This window comes from Mya arenaria, chromosome 10, assembly GCF_026914265.1.
Source record: "Mya arenaria isolate MELC-2E11 chromosome 10, ASM2691426v1".
Taxonomy (NCBI): domain Eukaryota; kingdom Metazoa; phylum Mollusca; class Bivalvia; order Myida; family Myidae; genus Mya; species Mya arenaria.
In genome coordinates, this window is record NC_069131.1 from 69,972,492 (window position 1) to 69,997,576 (window position 25,085).

General features: G+C 33.3%; 1 protein-coding gene across 1 annotated transcript; it reads right to left on the reverse strand.

The window, feature by feature from the left end:
• Window positions 1-1,721: 1,721 nt before the first annotated feature.
• On the reverse strand, window positions 1,722-22,559 carry LOC128206103 (receptor-type tyrosine-protein phosphatase alpha-like). Its single transcript, XM_052908286.1, has 22 exons — window positions 22,172-22,559; window positions 16,413-16,490; window positions 15,538-15,618; window positions 14,637-15,417; window positions 14,350-14,432; window positions 14,007-14,162; window positions 13,607-13,725; window positions 13,296-13,383; window positions 12,962-13,029; window positions 12,651-12,687; window positions 10,668-10,771; window positions 9,996-10,121; window positions 8,707-8,855; window positions 7,698-7,833; window positions 7,203-7,331; window positions 6,323-6,425; window positions 5,995-6,071; window positions 5,335-5,469; window positions 4,952-5,086; window positions 4,531-4,685; window positions 3,819-3,954; window positions 1,722-3,376 (listed from the first exon to the last, which is right to left on the reverse strand). The coding sequence occupies exons 3-22, from the start codon at window positions 15,587-15,589 to the stop codon at window positions 3,299-3,301; spliced, it is 2,847 nt and encodes a 948-aa protein (XP_052764246.1). The 5' UTR covers window positions 15,590-15,618; window positions 16,413-16,490; window positions 22,172-22,559; the 3' UTR covers window positions 1,722-3,298.
• Window positions 22,560-25,085: the final 2,526 nt, after the last annotated feature.

Genomic DNA, 25,085 nt, shown 5'->3' on the forward strand with positions numbered 1-25,085 from the left:
CAGCCCAATTGCGTTCATATTCCCAATAATGACATCAACCCCGCAATTCATTCCTTATATTTTCACCAATAGTTAATTTTTTTCATTCAAGAATTGATAAAAAAATACTTCATTTCATTTAAGAAAACCTTTTACTAATCCTTTCTTAATCATTCTGTATATAGAACGACCTGACTATAACCGGATTTAAATGTAATAATGAAACAATTACGGCAACAAAACATTTAAAATATAATAAATTAACACTTTCTAAAATGTTGACTTACATTTACGGAACCTGCTGACACAATACAAACAATAACAAGATCAATAGTTTTCATGTATATTGTTATGTGATGAATTGCGATCCGAACATATTCGAAGATGTTGCGCTCATCGATTGATAAACGCAATTACCGAAAGGCAGTTCATTTAAGGAATGGAAGTTAAGGTGTAAATATTGTAAAATGAACTTCGCTGCAGATAACACTAGGAGGAAGGTTCAGTTATTGACCTTGATATAATATCCACTTGGCTCAATCATAGATTAGATTTCTTTGACATAAATGAACTGGATTGCCTATTTTCGCATGATCATTACCTTCTTAGATTACCTTTAACTATTAAATGCAAAATACCCACCAAACAACTAAACGAAAACCCAGATGACAATACATTAATAAATCCGATATGGAAGGACACAAAATAAATAGTATTCACTCACATCTTAAACGAACAAATAATGGAAGAAATGATGAAGCGATGAGTTATCTTTCCAATATTGATGTAACTAATGCAGTGAACCTCATGAACCGCGCAACCGACAGCATCACTGAAATAGTTTACGAGTCTACACACACTTCTGTTTTTAAAGAGCAAAAGAAATCATACTAATAACAAACTAATAACCGTGGTTTGGACCAATTTTCCATAAGGAAAGAAAATTATATAACTAAGTAAATATGAAATACCAAATAAATTGAATTGAAATTATTTTGAAATTAATAACCATAATTACACGGGCAATTAAACATCATAAAACGATAATGAATAAATGTATACGTAATCAAAAGCACATTAATGAAAATAGGCCAAGACAACTTAATTCAAAGAACTCCAAAGCCTATTGGGCAATATTGAAAAACCCAGAGCTCAATACAATGTACGAACGGTTTAAAACAATTTGGACAAAGGATAATAAAAACAGTGAACCAAAACCCGTTCTTTTACAAAAAATGGCACTTACAATGACGATATCATTTTGAACTCCACAATTACAAAACAGGAAATTGAGAAGGCAATCAGAAATAAAAAAAAATGAGTAGGCGTATTCAAACGATCTTATTCCAAAAGAGTAAATTACATCTACTTAAGACATTGCGCTACCAATTTATGAAGCTCTATACAACGCCGTTTTTGACAGTGAAATTATCCAACAATCTAGACAGGTATTATTAGACCCATATACAAAAATAAAGGGTCTGCAGAAGAACCCAGCTAATACTCGACCCGTCTGTATCTTAAGCTGCCTCGGCAAACTAGTCTCGTCAGTTTTAAATGAAAAACAGATATCTATAACGCCTGGAAATCCTTTGTGAAAACCAATCAGGTTTCAGATCATCATACCCCAGACTCATCACGTATTCACTCTAAATTTCCTGTTTGACTATATAAGACTCTCTAAAGATAAGCTATTTATAGCATCTATAATGCATAGTGTATAAAATAAAACAAAGCAAGTATTAAAGTTTAACACTTTCAAGAATTTATGATTTGTCATAAAGAGAAACATAGAAGAAACATATCTTTATAAAACAACACAAGGCAAATATTGAAGTTAAACTTAAGGCTATTGATGGAATAACATACACATTGTGATATAAAACAGTAAAATGTTAATGATATGAAGACATGAACACAAGCGTTTTTTCATTGTGTAGATAGATATGTTGAAATAATAACATATTGTTATGACATACTTGTATAGGCTGAATACACATAGAATAGGTCTTTAGATACGTTTACTGTGCTTGTCCTTCTATTTTTCATTAAACTATTGATGCAATGCTTTTTTATGCAACAATTTATCTCATAAATGTTTATATGAAAAAAACTACAAAAGAAAACACAAATAAGAAACATAGAACAAAAGCACAAAACTCCACAAACAACTCATATAAATCAATAAACATAAGTAAGCGACTACTTTCAGAGCCCTTCCCCGTATTAAATATTTACAAAAATTAAGCGTGGATGTGTTTAAGCAATATATATCACTTATGCATGAAAAGGTGTAATTGATAATAACGCACAAACTCTAGGAGCTCTTGTCCCAAATCTGATTATTAAGCACTTGATAGAACGGTGCATGTGTTAACTATAAAATCTCAAACTGACACCTAAATACATATTCTCATCACTGCAACATAATTTATTAAAATGCATTTTGGATTATTTCTGTTTGGACCTAAGTGCTGCATGTACTCACTGAACTATGTTAACTATGAAAACCGAAACTGACACCTAAAAATACATATATCACTGTAACATAACTTATTGAAATGAGTTTTGGATGATTTCTGTTTCGGCTTAAGTGCAATATGTACTCACTGTACTATGTTTGTAGAACAACAGCAGTTTAACGTTTGTTATAAAAAGTGACAAAAATACAATAGTAGGTTAGTTGTAAATTTGTAAAGGTTTTGCAACAGTTGCGTTTAACTAAATACACGTATAAAGAACACTTTAAGCACTCTTCATTTCCAATTTAAAAGGAATTAACTTCAGTAGCGCCTTGAGGGCTCGTTATCACAGGTAACTATTATTAAAGATTATTTAACATGTAACCATGACACCACATACACTATAAAATACGAAATCCCGAAGATAAAATACATCAGACATATTCAACTAACCAAATGTTGCATGCAATAAATAGTGTTTGCCTTTGATGTTACATGAAACTCTTTTGCAAGTATATTTTACATACACCAATAAACGGTTAAGAGATGACAATAGGGAAATATCGTTGTATTATTAATGTCACCTTTTAAATAATGCACATACAATAGCACTGTTGTTATAGGATAACGAATATTTCGGTAAATAAGTTGATAAAAAGAATATTCATATTACAATGCAATTTAAACATAACTCAATAATGGAATTAATGTTTTCATTTAACATCCGGCATCTTGGAAATAATTACAAATAGTTTATGTCTGTCACACGTTTTATACAATGCACCACGCCAGACATACATATGTACATTGTCGACATTTTCGACATACGACTGGACAACAAATTACAGTTTCGTTGTTTACTCGTTAAAGTTGGCGTACACGTCGAACGAGCTGAGATACTCAGAAACGCAATCATGACAGTACACAAATTGTTCCTGAAAACACAAATGAAATGATAATGCTTAATATAAGGCGATCACTTCTAGTGCATTAGTGGTTTTAGTATTAAAAATGAATGACCAGACCATTACCCAATAAAAGCGTTAAAAGCTATTTGCTAATTTGGATCACAGACAATTCACATCGATTGATATGTTTTAATATAATTAGCTAGTTTCATAACAATATATGATAACATTAATGACATTGATATATGAACAGTGCTTTTATCTTGAAGTTTATTGATAGTAGTAAGTAAATTAAATAAAAAAACAAAACATATTATATACTGGTGTCCACCGCCATTATTAAAGGAAACGAATAATTAAAACTGAGTCATATCCATTCATGCTGTCGAACTCATTACAAAGCGATACGATTTACTTCACTAAGAGTATCTTGTTCGTTATTGTTCGTTTAATAAGACGAATTATTTACCTGACTGGGGATCGCTAGTCTCCGTGTGGTTTTCACCTTCCTAACAGTGTTAAGTACACTGACTTCATGTTCCACGGCCATCTTGTGGAGAAGTAGCGAAACCACACAGAACAGACCACTCTTGCCTGCACCATCACTTTGTTATTTAAAGATAATATATCAGCAATATTATCTAGTCATGTCAATATCATATGATGTTAATCGATTACAATGGTAATAATAATTATTTTAAATGAATAGTCTAACGCAAACCCATACCATATTTATTTTCAATATTATTAGGAAGCAGTTATCAAAACAAGTTACGGAAAACGGTTATTTAATAATGAAATAAATGTAAATTTTCCCCTCATAAACGCGATGAAATAAAGAGTTTGTCAACAAAAATCGAAAAAAATGTTGTTGTTTTTTTTTTATTTTTCCATCCCGTGCGAACTTCGAGTAACAAATAATGATAAAACCTGGCCATAAAACGTTTGGAGTTATAAAAATGATAAAAACTAGAAAAATCCACCTGTGATAATCCCAACTTGTTAACTCGATATCATGGTCTTGGTTTACATACAAAATAAAAACATTTATTACTTATACAGACAAATGCTGATTATGTTCATGTGTATTCAAAACTTCATTTCTAGTCGGTATTCGATTTTTAAACAGGCGATAGGTTCAGAAGGAAATCTATCATATGAACTGAACTTTGTTTACTCACAAGCAATGAACCAATATCGGTCCGTCATCTTGTTGTTTCGTGACATTCTCTATCACGTTCAGAAATGACAGAAAGTTTTTAGTTGATCTCGGAGTATTCTTAATTTCATCCCAGTCAGTAAACTGAAGATGAGGAATGGTTCGTTCAGTGCTCGTCTGAAACAATAGTTGAAACTAATATTTACGTATATCTACTTGAAAATGCATTCTTACTCGTATGTTTGTTCGATGTAACGACTGTTCAAACATTGAATTATTTGTCGTAGGCTAGCATGCGATTTGAATCTGTTTAACTTCCTTGACATAATGTATAAGAAAGTATGGAAATTGGTATACTTCAAATTATATTCAAATCACCTAAGTGTACTATTAACAGTGACAACAACACCATGCTCGTCAAAGAATATATCGTGAATGCTTACCCCTGACCCTTTGTGCTGTATTGTCAATGTTCGTTCTGCGTAGAAAGATTTTTCCTCTCCTCTTGAACAGCTGACTTCAAACGTTCCCTTCTTTAAAACATCTTGATTTGCAGCAGGGTAATACTTGCCGGTATTCTGTAACCAGTTTTAGGTAATAAGATGGGTCGGGGAATGAGCGCAAACAAATTCAAACTATTAAAACTCAGTTGCTTAATAAACATGTTCGTTGTCGATGAACACTCTTAAAACAAAACGATCACTATGTTCAATGTGTTACATGTTTATCTGTTTAAGATTCCGTAGCTCAATTTTTTATAATCTTGATTAAAAAAGATTCTAATAGAAGTTTAAAGTTCTTGCATCAAAAGAGAAAAAAACAACACCTTTTGTTCATCCAAACTTGCTTCGAAACTGACGATACATGAACATCTCTCTTGGACAACAAGCGTCAAAAAGTCGACAACCGTCTGTGGCAGTGGAGTTTGAGCAACCAGGTAACGTTTCTTGATTCTAAAGCTCTGTATAATGACACATTGTTGTATTTCCTTGTTCTGAGCAACATTGGCAAATTAGTCTTAAATTGGCGTTTTAAGAAACTAATATAATACAATTACATTTATACTCTCCAAGTTTGCTTTATATAACGCTTGAACATACTAGATTCACCGAACGTCATTATGACGTCATGCATATTTTGTTCTAGTACTAGGATTTGACAAAAGTCGCGCTTTTTGTCATTAACGAAATGATACATGGCGTAACGAAACCAGTAGTTCAGTTGCACATATTTTTACACCGAAAGTTGTTTCATTTCTGTGATTATATTATATATTACTCATTTTTTTGCTAATGATCAGTAGAGTATAAAGAGACAAATGCTCGGTCGCGAATTTCATGAAACGTGGTAAGTTTTTTTGTGGAATTTGAAAGATCGCGAGTGTTCATAATGTATAAATGCATGTACAATATAACTCAATACTGAAACATTTTATATGTATTTCTTATTTAAACTAAGGAATGACGTCAGACAATTGAACACTTACGTGTATGTAAACAGCATTGATGTAGTCTGTCGCTCCTTGTTTCAGATTCATATGAAGTCGTGGTCGGTTTTCATCACCTAAAATGCATCAACATCAGAAATTAATACTATATTCAATCAGAAAGGCACATGTGCAAGACAATGACTATCAATTTAGTTATAGGTTATCAAAACAAACCATACATATGCTATTAAAAAATACAAATAGTTAAACGAGAGAGATTGAGAGAGGGAGAGAGAGTGAAATTTCAATCGGCATCGTTTATCAGATTCATTCTGTTTTTACATAAGAAATACAAAACAATTCATGTCATACTATCAATGCCTACCTGGAATATCGGCGTTTGCTCTGTTTTTGGTCAAGTGCCGCTTATTTCGCTCAACTGCCTCAGTTTCGTCTTTAAATCGTTGTTTTACCGTGTGCTGTAATCTCTGAAATAACGGGTGTCAATTATTGAAAAGCAAACACCTGCGAAGTGGAGTAAACGTGTGTTCGTATAATAAGGGGGCATGAGGGGCATAACTTAACAACTATTTATTTAAAAAATTCTGATTGTTGCTGGTAATGTTTATGCACATTTCTAAAATATGCCATGCAGTATGGCATCTTTAGAGTTTCTAACCTACTATTGCGTACCTCAACAGCATTGAATCCAGAGTAAGGGGCCTTGTATTTTGTTAAAACGAACATATTAAGGATATTTAACATTTTAAAGCAATGGTTCAGGTAGAAATCTTTGCAGAAAGTTGCCATTGACGATGCGATATTGTTTTTGTTTGAAAAACAATGGAGATAAGAAAAACCTTGTTTGAAGTGAACCATACTGTAAGATGCTTTTTTTCTAAAACAAGCTACAGCTGTGTGACAACGCAATTTTAGAGCATATTAGTATTTATTTGCAAGAAAACAATGTCCTGTTGTATCCGTCCAATATTTAAATGCAAATTGAAAATGTATCTTTACATAATTCATACGATACACCATGCGATAAAATACAGAACTTCATAATACTCGTGTGCACTAGTAAAGTCGTTTATATTTGAAATGTAGAGCTTGTACATGGTTTATTTCAGCGTCGGTTTTCATAGTAGTTTCCGTAATGGAATGCCATCAATCAGTGCTTGTTTCTACGCATCCTGGGGCACCCTTTCGGTTTGAGTTGGATGACTATACTAGTAATCAACATAGTTCTTTATAGAGCAACCTACATTAAACTGACTGTTCAGTTCTTGTGTAGAGTGGTTGATCATGTATTTATTGAAGTTCTCTCCCTTGATTTGTTTGCAGTCGAATGTCAATGAGTACACCGTAGCTGTGTGCAAAAACTGGTATTGTTCCTGTAAGAAGATAGTGGCACTGACAACAAGTCATGGTTATGTGAATACAACGCCTAGATACATAGTAGCAAGGATTCTTGATACTTAACCTTGATAATAATTGTTTGTAAATGGACACGCTTTGGTACATTTAAAGCATTCAATTGCATAAAATTGTGTCAGATAACGAGTGAATAATTTGTCGAAAGTAGATATAAATAAAACCTGTTGATTAAATATAATATATACCCATAATTATATAATGAAATTAGGAACAATTCCACATCAATCAATCGGAACTGATGTGAAAAAAGACGTATGTTAACTTCGCCTATATACATTATCTAGTGATGATTATTCCCCTTACTTTTAATTATAATATCTTACCAATGTCTGAACCATATTTGGTCTATTCTGGCGCATTTTGTTTACACATCCCGGGATATCAATGGCTCCTTCCGCCTCACCCTCCTTTGTTAGAATGTCCAGAGCAATGTACGTGCCTGTTCTTCCGACACCGGCACTATAATTTAAGTGATGAATACAAACAAACAAACATTACGGAAATGCAATAAATAAAAAAGGATCTATTGATAAAAACTATTTCAACTCGGTCTCTTAAGATTTAATACATACAATTGATTGGTATGAATGCATTTCTGCACAAGTTTGCATTTTTAACATTTAAAAAGGAAGCCCTCTCCGTAATTCTTTGTTAATCAAAACACTGTTTACACACCATACCCTTCTAGTTCAGGAGATATCTATTGACAAAGGATACTGCCATTTTGCCCGATTGCAATTCCTTTCACTACAAACAACTTTATAAATGCACTAAAAGGGACTAATCACCAGATGATTCATTAGAAAGAAAAAAAGAAAATTGTCAAAAACGTGCATGAAATTGATTTCGCTGCGTACAACGCATTATATCTTCCTATCCGGTGTATGACATCGCTTACGACACATGTATCTTTTGCAGTTTTTTGCGAATTTTCTAAGTTGAAATATACTGGGTTTGTATACATATCTGTACTAATCAAGTGTCTTCTATGAGCTTAGTATTCACACTACATGTATTAACTGGGAATCCATTATGCGCTATATTTAAACGGATAAATTCAGCTGAGCCAATAACGAATTACTTTTCATCATGTAAATTGATGTATTATCGGCTTCCTAGTAGCTCTTATTTACAATTGTAGCCTTGTTATGAGGAAGTTCTTTATTTGCCTATTTCAGCACCATCTGATTTCTAGTCCCTTTAAAACTGGTCGCTACATGCTCTTAACTTATAAAGCAATAATATATTGACCATTGCAAGAATACGCGCATACAGAACCATGAGTTTGTCATCCTATTACATATAAAGATTATGTGAGGTTTTTCTACAAACCTGCAATGCACAACCGTTGGTCCATTCAGTGTACTCGGCGTGCTCAAAACCCTCTGTCTGAACTCTATCATTGCAGTAACATCGTCGGGTACCGCTTTGTCAGGCCAACAAGTAAAGTGTAAATGGTGCAACGACCTTTCTTTGCCTCCCTATAGATACAGTGTTGTTGCATGAACTAGACGTTTGCATTTTTTCTTTCGATTTCAATGAATGATCGGATACATGTGTGTTGCACTGACTGCAAAGGTGTTATCTAGCACGTATATAAGTTTTTTTATATTATCCCGAATGCCGTAGTGCGTCTTTTGATTTTGTTTCACCATCAAACTAAATTTGCTCCTAATGTTATAAATACTAAGTTGGGTTATTGAGGTGTTTCCAAGTACTGACTTATTTCAAATGCCTTATCTTTACTGTTGGATGAATGGTCCAATCCATAAATGTTTGTATTCACTATTTTACACGAAATCTTAAAGTTCATTAAGTGACAGGTAATGCATCCAGTTGTGTAGTAGCATACTGTGAAAGTCATATTTAAAATTCTGAACATACGTATTTTTGACCTTTTGGTGTAACTGCTATAAGGAAATTTATTAAATTTAGAATAAAAAAGACGCTATGAAATTCCGAAATAACAAACTCTGAATATTAGCTGCATCCTATTTTTCTCTAAGTTTTGTGATTGTTTATATTCCACATATTTAGCTATATTATATTATCTATTTAGATGTATTATATGACACAGTACAATCTTTGTCTTTCATATTTATATACACATAATGTTATTGTGTATTACATTACTGTTTATAGTGTGTATATACGATTGAATCTTTGCAATTGAACTGCATTAATACCATTTTTGTAAATGGAAAAAAAACAAGATGCCAATTTGACAATACAACTTGAAACTTGAATATTTCAAATATATATATACCAGTCTAGAGTTATGTATGCATTAATAGAAAATTCCAATGCTCATAACTAGATTCGATTTAAAAAGAAAAATTAATGTTGAATAATCACATGATCACCATTTGTTTTAAGTAAAACAATACTTTCTTAAAAGTAATCTTCTTTTATTACCTTTAATAGTTTCAAAATCGAGTTTTGTCCTGAATCTCACGACACGCCAACAATAAATAGTAACAGCCTCAGTTTGATTGAGACTGTTTTTATTGTTTTTATAACCGGAACAATGTCAGCGCTAATTAGTCCTAAGGAAGCGGTTCTTTACGTTAAAGAATAAAAGATTAATTGACATCCAAAGTTAACATCGCCTGTTAACTCACCATGGTCACCGTGAATGTCCTCCTTGTAAACTCAGCATATTCATCTTCCGAGCGGCTTTCCACCTTTATTTTACCAAACGTCTTTGTTGTTCCAGGGTTTGGCCAGTATTGCTCGCATTTATGAGACTGAAATAGCACATTAATACTCAATACAAACATAATTACATTATGATGAATTTTCAAAACAATGAGTATCTAAAATATGATAATGCGCCTTCACACGTGGTTAACATATTTTATTTCATAATACATTATACAGTATGTCCATGAGTATACACATTATAAAAGGTACATTGTTATACAATTAAGACATAAGTCGTAGGACAGGACGTTTTAACAAACATGCTCTTTGAAATAGTTTACTTCTTCATGGAAAAAGAAAGTATTCAAATGTTCAAAACAAACTCATGTGCTTAGTAGGACGGCACTATGTTTTAGTGAAAAATCTCAAACATTCAAAGGAGACTCCGTCGAGATTCATATTGTACAGATTGTTCAAATTGCTAATAATGTAACACGTCTTCATTTCGACATCTTGTCAAATATCTATCCCAAGCATTAATTGTTATTTGCAGTCCTGCGGAAAAAGCTTATTTCATTTGTATGAAATTATCACAGTGACTGAATGCTATTACTCCCATACATTATAAAGGCATGTTTTTTCATACTTACTCCAATCTCAATGAGGTTGGTAACCATGACAATCCTCTCAACCATTTGTTGCCAAATCATATTCCAGAATAAACTGAAATCTCCTAATTGTTCAGACATTGGACCTAAAATTGAATAATGTATTTTTCATTTGTTTCCATTACAAAAACAATATGTCATGTGAGCGACGACAATAGCGTAGTAACACCAATAATGCTAGCTTAAATAAATTAATTGTCAAATAAGGTTGATGTGCCGAATACTTTCCTTTACGTCAGAGAAATGATAGCCCGAGGCACGTAATCTCTGACATTATGCACAGCATAAGGCGTTTCTCTTACTTAAACTATGAAAACTATTCATTTTACCTTACATGCCCTTAAAAACATAATAAACACAGGAAATCTCAAGTTGTTCTGGATCAAACTTAATATTAAAATACGTATGGACTATATATGTGGTAATAAAATAATACCTACAATTATGGTGGTCTTTAACGTTCATTTGTATTAACTGCTTTAATGAACCGATGACGAAAAATCACAAAATAACACTGAACCTTACCGGTTATTATATAAGAACAATACAACTTAAAGTAGATATGTTTTAGTCATATATATATATGGCTACATATGCGAAATGAAGATGCTATAACCTTATTTAAGATATACATTTAGCTGGCTACAACTTCAAACATACAACTGATATATTTCTTTCTTTCACTGTTGCTCAATATGTATTCATTTATGTTGTACAGCACCAGTATACTGCTTCATATATAAACACCACTGATCACATAGTTGCTAGGGAAGTTTTGAATTGAAAACGTTGTATTTTAATCCTGTCAATTGCATTATAAGAAATATACTGGTAAGCGACCTATTATTCGCCCGTACCGCTTTTTCGCCCACCCAGTTAAAACCAGTCAGAACGAAATATTTTACACAAATCAGTCTGGCGTTTCATTGCGGCATCATTTTTAACAGATATCAGCTGTTTTTTTGCGTTTAAATGTAAGTAGTATGTGGAAATACAAATACAAAAACATTGTTTACACTTCTGACCGTGTAAGTTGAATGCGGGGATTACGTCATCACGCTCGCGCTAATTTGCATGAGGCCCTGTAAGGAGTTTTTATTTTTCATTATACCTTGCCCTATCAGACGACATTATTGATTTGTCATTATAAAGTATAAAACCGGTGTTAAATTATACAAAAACCATAAATTGCTGTATTTTACGTTCAATTTTCGAAAAAGCAAATGGTAAAACCTAAAAACGGTGAAGTAATCGCCAAAGTTTTCGTCTAAGGGAAGCAACCCAAATTTGAATTAATGATTACATTTTTGTACGGACATGCGTTGTCCCTCTTCGGAAGTCTATAAATAACCATACATAAATGTTTTAAGAAGGAATCCCGGTAGCTTTTTCAATTTCTGCAAAGAGGTGGCTTACCGAGTAGACCTGTGCTGTATCATTTTAAACATACATAAACAGTATGTACTGTAATAGTTATCATATTATATTTATTGATCAATTGTCGTTTTAAACGGTCGCTAGACTTGTCAAACAAAATAAAAAATGTTTAAAGATATAGTTTAGAGAGAACTATATGAAAACATTGTATGAACAGCGAATTTATGGGGTGGGCGAATAATTGGTACAGTAGGGTGCTTATTTTAGCGAAATTATAGGTGTACTTTGCACGTGGGAATATTCGGAATCCCTAGCTATTTTTAAAAACAAATTACACAGTTTTTGTTGGAGGGCCAACCTATCTGAGTGTAAAGTTTTATTGTAATAGCTATCTTGTGTCAAAAGCAACATAGGAAAAACCTCCATTTCCGGCCGAAAAGGGGTCGCTAACCAGTATATGTGTTAACACAATGCATTGAAAGTATTTATTTAAAAATAAATTACTAATTTCTGTCATACTTTACAGCAAGTGCTCAAAATGAAAACTGATTCCGTGATGTTGTCATCTTCTGTCATGTTCCTTCTTACCTAATGTGGCGATGTAGTGATTCGGCTTTTCATACCCCTGAAAAGGTATAAGTAAACGAGTTTAATGTTACGTATTTTATACCACAAAGTCTACAGTGATGACGCTGGTTAAATAGGATCTCGGTCTAGAATTTACACGTTACTAGGAAGTGTTTTATCGAATTCCTTAGGCCGAGTATAATGTCAAGTAAAACATGGAGAAATCAGCCATGAAGCCATTCCCAAAACAATAAATATAATACACTTTACACGGACGAGCTCATCCAACTATCTATAATGCGGTAGTCTTACAATTTGTTAGATATACGTACGTCAATAAAACTAGCGTTAATGTAGTCAGATCCACCACTGCCTGTGACTTTGACCATTGAATCATCATCTAATCGGTCGGAAAGGAAGCAACGAACTGACTCAATATTTGATATTCCATTTAACTATTTTCATGTTCTATTTACAAATGCATTTAAATGATAAGTTATTGGAAAAAACATATATGAATTTAATATATTGAAAATGGACTCCCCCTAGGGTAAGTCCCTCTCAGTTTCGTTCTCCAATAATAAAAGATCGAAACGTACTGAATCAGTACTATTACAATTATCAACTAAACATATTCATTTTAAAAGCAAAATGATCATCACTTACATGGATAAATTCCTTTGTAACGATTCCTACTTATGTTTTCTCTCTTCTGCGATTCCACATATGGCTTAACAAGGCCACAAGACAATTTCTGTGAACAAGGGAAACCTGAACCTATACGTGTATACATAATACATGGCGGAATATATATTTATCAGTTTTAGTTTTACTTGTATGACACTTTATTTATATTACTCGTTGTTAACAATGAATAAACATTTTTAGAAATGTTCCATTAGTATTAAAAGTTCGTCAATATTATATTACAACAGACTACTTATTACGATGTTTGTACGGTCGTTCATGGCATTCACCTCAAAATTTGCTCTAAACGCCTCATGAGTCTTTCCATCGACATACTTGACGAGTTCACCAATGGGTACTTTTGTCCCGGTAGTGGATGATCCAAATTCATTGTAATACGTCTTGTCATCTTTGGAATAATGATTAAGAGCTCCATTGATATCGTCATCCACAAAATACTATGCTCTATGTAAACTTGTAAATGTGAAGGCCACATCACGTCATGTAAACCTTGCATATTACATCTAACATTACTCGCAATCGTGTCTAACAAGTGTTCGTTTGTGAAACGATTCTTTCAAATTCTTTATATAAATATCACAATAACAGATTAAATATAACTTACTCTAACTTTAATCAGTTAGAATTTATTTCAATTTGAAATCTAACGAGAAGGTTTTTAAGGCTTACCTATCGCTTTATCAGATGTTGTTTCCACATGTGCAGAGACTTGCTCCATGATGGACGTATGTGTTTTTACTGCCGGCCGGGTACCAGTTGTATTTGGTTTTGTTGATTCTCTTTGGATTTGTCCCTCATTATAGTATGTCCGTTCCATAACTGATGCTTTAATGTAAATTCAGATGTTTGGTTTTGAATATACGTTATGTCATGCAAGCAAATACACTTTACCATTGTAAAATACTAATGGACAGGTAATAAAATATTATTGTATTTTTTGATAGATTACAAATATATTTATATTGATGATATATTCATCAAAATGAAAAAGGTAATGGTGAGGTGCACTTACTCCCTGGTTCTTTTTTCATGTTAGCTTGAAACGTTGTATTACCATGTCGCTTGGTTTGGACATTGGCAGGCAAGCGAATAGACCTTACAAATAGAAAGGGTGCAACAAAACGATGGATAATTCGACAATTTAAGAATTTGCAACTTTTAACTGCATAAAATTTATTTCATTATTTTCAAGTTTGAACTTAGATTTTTACCGGAACAGATTAAAACTAACATATTCCTTATAGGCCATAATTATTATAATGGTCTAGTCTTAACAAATGTATCAAAGATATGTTATACCTTCGTCGAATGAAGACAAATGCTACAACGATGACAATGATGACTACAATGCCACCACTTACGCCTCCAGCAATAGCTCCTACAGGTGGCCCAACTTTATTTTGCATATTTATATGGTCACAGGTTAAACCGGATCTTCCAACCGCACATGTATCACATTTTGCTGTAACGAAATTTGCGCGACAGGAACAAGTGCCATCTTTTGAACACGTTTTATTTACACATCCTACCGAACAGGATACATTGCAGTAGGTCCCATAATATCCTGACTGACACTCACTGCATGTGTTTCCGGTAAAGCTAGTTTGACAATGGCAACTACCGTCGTCTTTACAAACGCCATCCTCACATCCTGGGGAACACGGTGTTTCACAGAGGGTACTTCTGTCGTAGAACCCCGTTATACAAGAAGTACAATCGGTTCCATTAGAGCAATAGCAGTTCTTTTCAACGCAGTGTAGTGTACAATTTGCACCATGCCTTCCATGTATACATGTGCATGTCCCGTCAACATTACATATTCCCTCTTCACACCCGTCTGAACATCTCTCGTTGCACTTATTGTTCTTATCATAAAATGTGTCCTTGCAGCTGTAACATTGTGTGCCAAGTTCTTGTTCACACGTAGAACAGTTTTTGGGACAAGGATTATGACACTTAAGTCCATATATCCCATCTTTACAGCCGTCGAAACAATAATTGAGTCCTTTTGAAGTATCATTCCTACATCCTGCTTTTCCTTCTTTACAGCATACACAGGTTAAACTGCAGTTCAATCCGTCTATAGCGAATGTCACAAAACATATGTGTTTAATATATAACTTTTTATATTAAATGTTCTACATATTTATTTCACTTCAATTAAGATGAACACATCTGAAATACTAAAATATACACATACCTGCCATACATGTTCGTGCCAAGCAGATCAAACAAAATGTCCAAAAATACATCCTGTCTTAGAGGTGTCAAAAATCATTGTCTACAACAGACACAATGCGGATACTGGTTAACGTTCATTAATTAAGTTAAATTATGGAAATATGTAAAAATGAAAGTGTATTTTTTTTTTATTTGTTAAAATGTATTTAAATCATTTATTTAATGTGTATGATTGTTAATGCGATAATTGCATTAAGTCATCAAACTTGGGAAAAATTTCAGTTTTTTAAGCGAGTGTGTGAAAACGAATTGAAAATTTAACTTTTTACTTCAAATAGACTTAGTCTAACAATTTGTATTATTTGTTTGAGCGTATAGTTCGATACAACGAATACTAAAAAAATCGAGAAAGCAAGGATATGACACTTTCATTGATAAATATACTCCTAGTTGTTATAAGTATACGCATCTCTTCGGAAAAGTAACATTTTTTCAAATGAAACAATCAAAAGATATGTTTGTAGAAATAACGATATGTTTTACCTTTATCAAGAAGGAATCATCTTAAATTAGAATCGAGATATACTTACTTAATTTAATTATACATGGTATTCATTTTAGTCCAAACGGAATAATTTAACTTAAGCCAAGGTTAGGAAAACAATCCAAAATTAACAGGAAGTAACCTAAATTTCATTAATTTTTCAATTTACATTCACGTTTGTCATATTTATAATGTTTTTCAACCAGGAAGAACATATCGAAAATTATGTTAATCCTTCACAATATTTGGACACGCTTACAATGAATTAAATAGTGTGCTGAAACATGATAGTCGTCTATATGAATTGCAAAGTGCTTTGTATGCATTGTAGAGTAATCTATGTTATTTACCTGCTATATCGTAATGTCATCGTTGCACTGTACAAAGAATTGATTGGTTTTATTTGGCTTTCTGCATTCTTTGTTGCTCTGGTTGTAGAAAATAGTATTCGTTTGAATAACATATATTAACATTAGAACTGCTTGATAGAGCTAAAATAATTAGAAACTATAAAACAATCTTCTTCGGTTATTTTTAATTTTTTATGCACATATCACCATACAAATTAATGATAGTTTGATTGCTGACAATACTTAAACAACACGATGTAAATATAACTATAAACATGATATTTAAATATGCGGCATATGTAATTACATTCTCAAACAAAGGCTCCGGCATGAATTTATACTATAGGCAGTATCGAAACACACTGACGATCTTGCTGACAAATATTTAATGAGAAAGAAACATATTTATAGAATATGACTACTAATAAAGTAACGGCAACTTAAGATAGTATAAGGTTTACGGTTTTAGGCCTTCTCATGCATTAAACAAAAAGTTCCTATCGTCGGCTATTTGCCAAAAGGGCCCAACAACAGTTTTCATCAAATTTGAGTTAAACATGTATTTTACTTAGTAATAATGTTATCTTCATCTTAAATAAAAAATGGTGCATGTTAGGGTTTAATTGGTATGAGAATAATGTGTTTCATTTTTCGGCCTATTCTCAGTATTGACAAATTGCCACTGCCAAAAGGGCTCATAAGCAGACTGTTATGTGCCAAAAGGACTCATCAACAAGATTTAGTGCTGATAAGCCCTTCTTGTATTTCAATCTGTCCCTGTGTTTGTACCTAGTTGTCTTATCAGAAATGGTGTTAATTAGGTCTATCTAGTGTAGGGTGTTTGTGGTGAACCAGTAATTGAACTTGATACCATTGTTTTCCCCAGCATTTCAGAGATAATTATACAGAAAGTAACACACATTTTTTGTGATAAAAGGTGACTTTGTTTATAATTTTTGGAAACATACAGAGTTCTTTGAAAGGTAAGAAATTTATTTATTAGTTAAAACTACTTCATAATTTCATATTTTATATTTTAACGAATATAATTACACTATTTTTAAAGAAAAAATTGTATTTGAAAAATCCATCGCATTGACTGTGTTGATGAGCCCTTATGGCTGGCGCAAATTTAAACTATATATATATCATCTTTTAAATAAGTTATATAATGCCTGAAATATCTCAATATTAAAATAGAACAAACATTTAGCAAAAAATGGTTTCGAAAACGAATAAGGCCGATGAAAAGGGAAGAAGGAAGAAAAAATGACAGATGTGTTGATAACCAACTGGATACTGCTTTGGCACAGAGCAAGGCACATCATACTGTGCATACTATTTTAAAGAAACATGGAGAAAGAAGATTGTCGAACTTGATGATTAATATTTTATTGCAGAAAGTAGAAGTGTCACCAGATGGAAACTGCTACTATAACGCCGTTCTCCTTCAAATTGATACAATTAACTCAGTAAAAGATTTAAGGTTAAATATTTGTGAACATTTGTTAAGCAATGAAAAACATTACAAATGTTACATGACCAGTTCAGACAGCAATAACGACAAAAAATGTCTTCACAGTATATTGAAAAAATCAACTGTCTTAAAAAGGACGGAATATGGAACAAACAACTCTCAGATCTGCTACCATTGACAACCGCTAACTATTTGAACAGGAACATCACGATATATTCTAGCAGACTAAACAATCCAGTTATACATATTACTTCAGATATGGCTGTGTCCAATGCTGTAGAATCAGGTGAAGATATAAGATTGGCATATCTTGCAGTCCCTCCGATTTGAGCACTATGATGGCTGTGTGAGGTCGGATTCATCTGCAAAGGTTAGCTCCAACAACTCCCCTTTAACAACAGATGACTCAGTCATAATCAACTTGCCTAAATCAAATCAAGTGACGAATTCTAAGAAGAAAAAAAACAGGTTTGAACGATATACCTATTACACCCAGAAAAAAGCACACTATGTCTCTCCTACGAAACGAAAATCAACTCGCAAAAAGACATTAAATGTTGATCAATGGAATAAGAATGTGCGTAAAATACGCAAGAACATGGGTAAAAGTTATATTTCAGCTAAAACAAAAAATGTCGTCCAGGAAAAATGTGTGAGAGTATCAAACTGTACTAACTGTAGATATAAGTGTTCAGAAAAAATCCCAGAAGAAGCAAGACAAGCTATATTTGATTCCTTTTATGATTGCAGAACGTATAAACATAATTCAAGATCATACTAACTTCCATCAGCTAACTCTAAAACTAGAGTATGTAAACAATTTTTCATGCGAACATTGTGCATTGGAGACAAACTAATACGTTACACAATGGAAAGAAAGCATCATGGAACATTTTCTTAACCAATATTTAGCTGGTGGACTTTTACATACAGTTTTAAGGCATCACCATGTTCAAACCATTGAACAAAAGTTCCTTGAATCTGGGCACACTCAGATGGAGTGTGATTCTATGCACTCGGCCATAGAACACGCTAAAAATGCACATCATTGTATGTCCCAGATCAGTGGGATACCATAATACACATGGCGCGTAGACAGAAACCGTACACCGTTATTCCCTTAAGATTCAACTCGTTTTTTGACTTGAAAACTCTTACAAACACTAACTTTAAAAACTTTAAGACGGATGTTGATGGTAATAAAATCAACTGGTTAAAGGTGAAAGTCCTGAAGGTGTCAAAGGAGTATCCGCAGGATATTCAGATCAAATACAACTACAACGATCAATTTAGACAAATCAAAATAGCACGGCCGGCAAGAGGTAGACCAGCTATTGAAACAGACTTGCCAAAAAAAGTCAGTGAAAAAATACCAATTTCATATGCCAAAAAGCAAGATTTGTTAGACCTTTGCAAGCCACTTGTTATTCCTGAAATGTATTGGGGATATTACGAGGCCCTGCCTACCGATAGATCTACAAAGGACACGCTGCCATCGCCAGATATGCTGGACGATGAATCGGACATGGAATGATAATATAATTATATATGTATTATCAAATGTAATCAATCATTAAATGTGCTTCAAGACACACGTTCATTGCTAAATATGCTGGACAATGAACCGGACATAGAATGATATAAAATTATATAAATTATCAAATGCAATACATCTTTAAATAATTTTTCTGTCATCATTTCATATCTGATCTTATGGTTCTATAAAAATGTTCATGAAAATATAACACCATAATCCAGCCAAAAGGGCTCATCAACAAATCATACCATATAAAGGCCTAAATGAGGGTTAATTGAATTGTCAATTTTCTAATGTAAAGTTGATAAAAACAACTATGTGAATTATTTCATATCTGAGTCTAAAAATGGATTTTTAAGCAATGTTGTAATCTTTAAAGTGTTTTTTCTCAAAACTATAAAATATGTTGATGAGCCCTTTTGGCAAATACCCGACGTTTTTTTCTTTCATTAATTTAGCACTTGTCAACAAAACAAACTCATTACAGGACTTTGTCTAGTGTTCGGCATATCCCTGAGGTTTCCATTTTGTAATATTATGTGCCATAATAAACTTTTTACATATTTACAAATCATTTTGAGTATGATTTATGTATGTGAACTTTTTCTAAATAACCAGTACTGATTAGTAATAACTAGTCCAATTCAATACTGTTTAATTGTGTTCATTTACAGGCCGTAAACACGTGCAACATACATGAGTTTTTCATGTTAGTTTACATTTACATAAGTATAAGAAACAGTTGCTTACTTAAGGTCTCTCAGGTTAACCAGTATGTATCCAAATCACAGGTATAACCTTTAATATGTGCATGTGTACGTAGACTGTGAAATCTTCAAGTAAAAACTATTTATGCTCCGATATATGAGTAAAACAGAACATATAATTATTTAATGTGTTCATAAACCTACCAGTATTAAATGTATCCTGTAATAACTTGATATTATACTGATATTATACTGATGATAAGTCCAAATCGAGTGGCAATTACCGCAGTCTTATCCATGACGATCTGCAGTCACGACTTATTATCAAATATATATATTTAAACAGGATGAAAATATCGCAGGCCATTGTAAGTCCAGCTCACTTATGACGATCAAGCGGGAGTATGTAGCTAATTGCATTGATCTCAATAATACAATAAAACTGTTTTTATCCTTTGTATTTGAATTATAGTGGGGGTTTTGCGATACATAGAAAATTATGATGTGTACTACATACTTAATTTGATACTGATTGAGGTGAACAACTTATATATCAAACTTTGTCTATAATCTGTTAAAATGTTGAAATGTTGTTGTTGTCCTTCAAAAAAAGTCATTTGCAACTGATTTCAGATATCAATATTGCAAATATCACCACAGACTGAATATACGTTTACACAATGCACAATTTGCATTTCACCTTTAATTCTGTACGTTTTATTGTAAATAATTTGATGTTCACATTTATGGAAATTGCATTTAACACTGTTAAAACATTTAACACATCGATTGGTTTAAAAGGTTTGTTTATAATACTTTTTCTGCATATATGAAGCATATGATTGAAGACGTTTGAATTCGTCTACTCGTCTGTGCATTTGTGATTTATACGGATTTAAATTCTACATAAACAATATTTATACGAAAAGCTACAGAAACAAGCTTATTAGTAAAATGTTTAAACTTAAACCCGGTGTAATGGCCCTGGGTAAACGCCAAAGACATAGAACATAAAATCACTAACAAGAAACATCGAAGAACAGCACAAAACTCCACAAACAGCACAGTGCATACATACTATATATATAAAACTAGGTATGTTTATCAATGATTGTTAGGTACCGCCTTGGAACAGTCAGTAAAATGTAAATTAACTGGGGGTTTAAACCAGTTTCAGTGCACAAACCTCACTCTTATTCCAACAATCCTAAATAAAGAATACACGTCACTATAAAGGGCATATATATTCACTATTAAAGTCTTGAGGTTGGGTTTGAGAATAAAGGCTTTGAAATGCACGATTTTAAGGGAATGAAATTCAAACTTATATCATATGTTTTGTTTAATAATGTGTGTACATCTGTATAACCTGCCTCTGGTTATATGTAACGCAAATAGTACCATAACTGTAATAGAAGTATATCGTTTACAATGAAATAAAGGATCGCATTCTTTAGTCTAGAGCCTGTTATTACATACTCAGGACGGTATGTGCCATGACATCACAGAGCCTGTTATTACATACTCAGGACGGTATGGGTCATGACGTCACAGAGCCTGTTATTACATACTCAGGACGGTATGGGTCATGACATCACAGAGCCTGTTATTACATACCCAGGACGGTATGGGTCATGACATCACAGAGCCTGTTATTACATACTCAGGACGGTATGGGTCATGACATCACAGAGCCTGTTATTACATACTCAGGACGGTATGGGTCATGACGTCACAGAGCCTGTTATTACATACTCAGGACGGTATGGGTCATGACATCACAGAGCCTGTTATTACATACTCAGGACGGTATGGGTCATGACATCACAGAGCCTGTTATTACATACTCAGGACGGTATGGGTCATGACATCACATAGCCTGTTATTACATACTCAGGACGGTATGGGTCATGACGTCACAGAGCCTGTTATTACATACTCAGGACGGTATGGGTCATGACGTCACTGCTCTTTGTCACAATTGTCTCTGTAATTGATTCACATTGAAAATCTTAACCGAAGCAATTACTTTTCTTACCTTATAATTTCAGATATTCCAATAGTTATCCATATTCCTGGTAAAGCATATATGTTTATGTTTGTGAATGCTGAAAGTCGTTCAAGATATAGATATAAGATACGAAATAGCCGAAACCTTAATAAAAGTTAGTTTTTTGCTATATCAAATATACATTCGCTGTACGCACTGTATTACTAGGCAATGCATACACATATTCGCTCTTATTCCCTAATCTTAATACAAAATATTTCACGTCATGATTTTAAATAAGATGTACTAACTTGATCGAAAAGGTACTTAAGTCCCAGTACATGTGTGTTGCTTAAGTCAATTATGAAGATGTAATAAAATAAGGAAAATAATCCGGAGTTTTGAATGTCAAATTTATAATAAATCTCAAACAGGAAGAAAATAGCTTCTTTGTATGCACTGCACTAAGAGGATAATGTTATGCATTGGAGTGGTATGGGCTGGGTACATAATTGTAACATAATACAACAATTAAACATTTTCAAAAGCGTATTGATCGTTTATGAATGTCAGTCTTCATTTGAACTGAAGTGTGTTTTTCATGCATTACATAATAAATGTGTATCTTCTATATGTGATAATGTAAAAGCCTTAATATATCATATTAAAAACATTTTAATATATAAAACAAAAAAAATGTTATTATTTGATTTTTTTCCCATTTTATAGGCCTCAAATAAAACTTAAATCAACAAATTACAATTAAAAAGCTCAATATCGTTATCTATTGAAGACACATGGATTGGTGACATTTGAGAAGTTAAAAAGGTGCATGTCTCAGTATCCATATGTATGAGTTTGCGGCTCTGTCGAAATTTTAGGGTAACTTTTGTTTTGATGTTGCGCTCGCTTTTAATGTTTACAAACTAGATACAAGTTACGAAAGTTGAATACATGAGTATAGTATACATGTCACACGGATTCACATTTAATTGTCAAGGTAACGTTCGTTACGTCAAAAATAGAAAGCAATTTGGCAATTCACATGTCAAACGTATAGAAATAGGCAATCTTAGTATATAGGACAAAGTAACGTCATCTCGTATGACATACAAAATGCTGTGATTACAAACAAGGCAGTACGAAATACAGTTAAACCATTCATTTATTGATAAGTGGCAACAAACATGTGTCCGTGGGTGCATCTCTGACGTAATTTCGTCACCGTTTTCATTCGCGTAAAAGTTCTCCTATACACTAAAATGCCGCCAAAATAACTTAAAATGGGGTAGTTAATGTCGAAGATATCTCAGCATTTCTTCAAGCGCGAAGGTTGGGACCAGCTTTGTCTTTTAGGGAACCATATTCCCTACAAGATGCAATCACCGGGGCGCCTGTGACCTAATTTGATCACTAGTTTCTAACGCTGCAAAGTGTCCCCAAAACGCTACTTTTCATACTTTTTAACGGCCTCAGACAAAGCTTCTAATGGGAAGTTAATGTTGATATTATCACCGGAACCACTAATGCTAGAAGGTCAAAACCGGTCTTGTTATTTAGGTTTTCCGATACCCTCCGCTCCGCGACAATTTTGTGAATTTTGTTTACCAAAAGCGGAATATTAGTTTAAAATTATTTTGAGATCTTTAATGTCAATGTATGTAAATAGTTAGACTTAAAATTGTTTTGTGTAATGTTAACATTGTTCAAACACTATAGTTAGAGTTCAGAACTGTTGAAATTCATTAGTATTTACTAAATATTTTTCGATTAGAACATTCAGTGATTACTTATTGCTGAAATAATTAAGTAACAAATTCATTTTTCATCATTCTTAAAGGAACTTGTTCATGTTCATATTGACCAGACAACCGTTAAGTTCGCTGGTTAATGTACATGTATTTTCAAACTCATTTTTGAACAAAAAGGGAAATAAAACATTCTCAATAATAGTGTGTTAGTGCTATACAACAATATTAACAAATAACAAATGTATAGTACATGGAATAAAGCATATAAGCAACTGTACGGAGCACTTTGTACGACGTAATGGGGTCAAGTGTCAATATTTTTCAAAGTATTCACCGTAATGTGCTATACAATTCCGATGTCGCTTTATCCAAGTGTCATAAATATATCTGTACCAGTCACTCAAACACTTTAACAAATGAGCGAACCTGTGTCCGAATGGCATTGATGTCTTCAAATCGTTTCCCATTTCGCTCGCTCTTCAAGCGGGGAACGACAGCAAAGTTAATTTGGGCAAGATTTAGACTATATTGACTGTGAAGTATCGATTCCAGTCCGAGGAAATCTATAGTCATAAGAGTTATCTGTGAACGATGGGTAGGGGCATTGTCCTGGTGAAGAAAAGTGAACTCCGTTCCTGGCCTCTTTTTTTGGAACGCATGAACCATATCCCGGTGGATAATCTGAAATCGCGATTCGAACGAATCATTAGTGAAACAGTGAAAATTGTATGTAGTTTTATTATTTAATGTTAACAAAGCTTGAAATATAATATATGTACCTTCTGGTAGTACCTGACATTGATGGTTTGTCCATGTTGGACAGCTTGGAAAAGCAGCATCCCGATCCGGTCCATAAACAAAGATGAACATCGTTTTCTGTGCGGACTTGCTGACCCGTGCCTTCTTTGGAGAGATTGTGCCTGGTGTCTACCATGCCATGGATTGTTGTATTGTCTCGGGATCGTAGTTATGAATCCATGTTCATCACATGTAATAATGCGATCCAAAAACTCTTCGCAACCACGTTTCCATCGTCGTATAAACGACATGTGTGCTGCAACGCGTTGAATGCGTTCTTCTTCGTTCAATAAACGAGGGACCCTCCTTGCCGAAACCTTCTTCATGTTTAGCATGTCAAATAATATGTGTTGGGTACAGCTATGTCTAATGTCGGCTTCCTACGCAATTTCAAATACTGTCGTCCGTCTGTC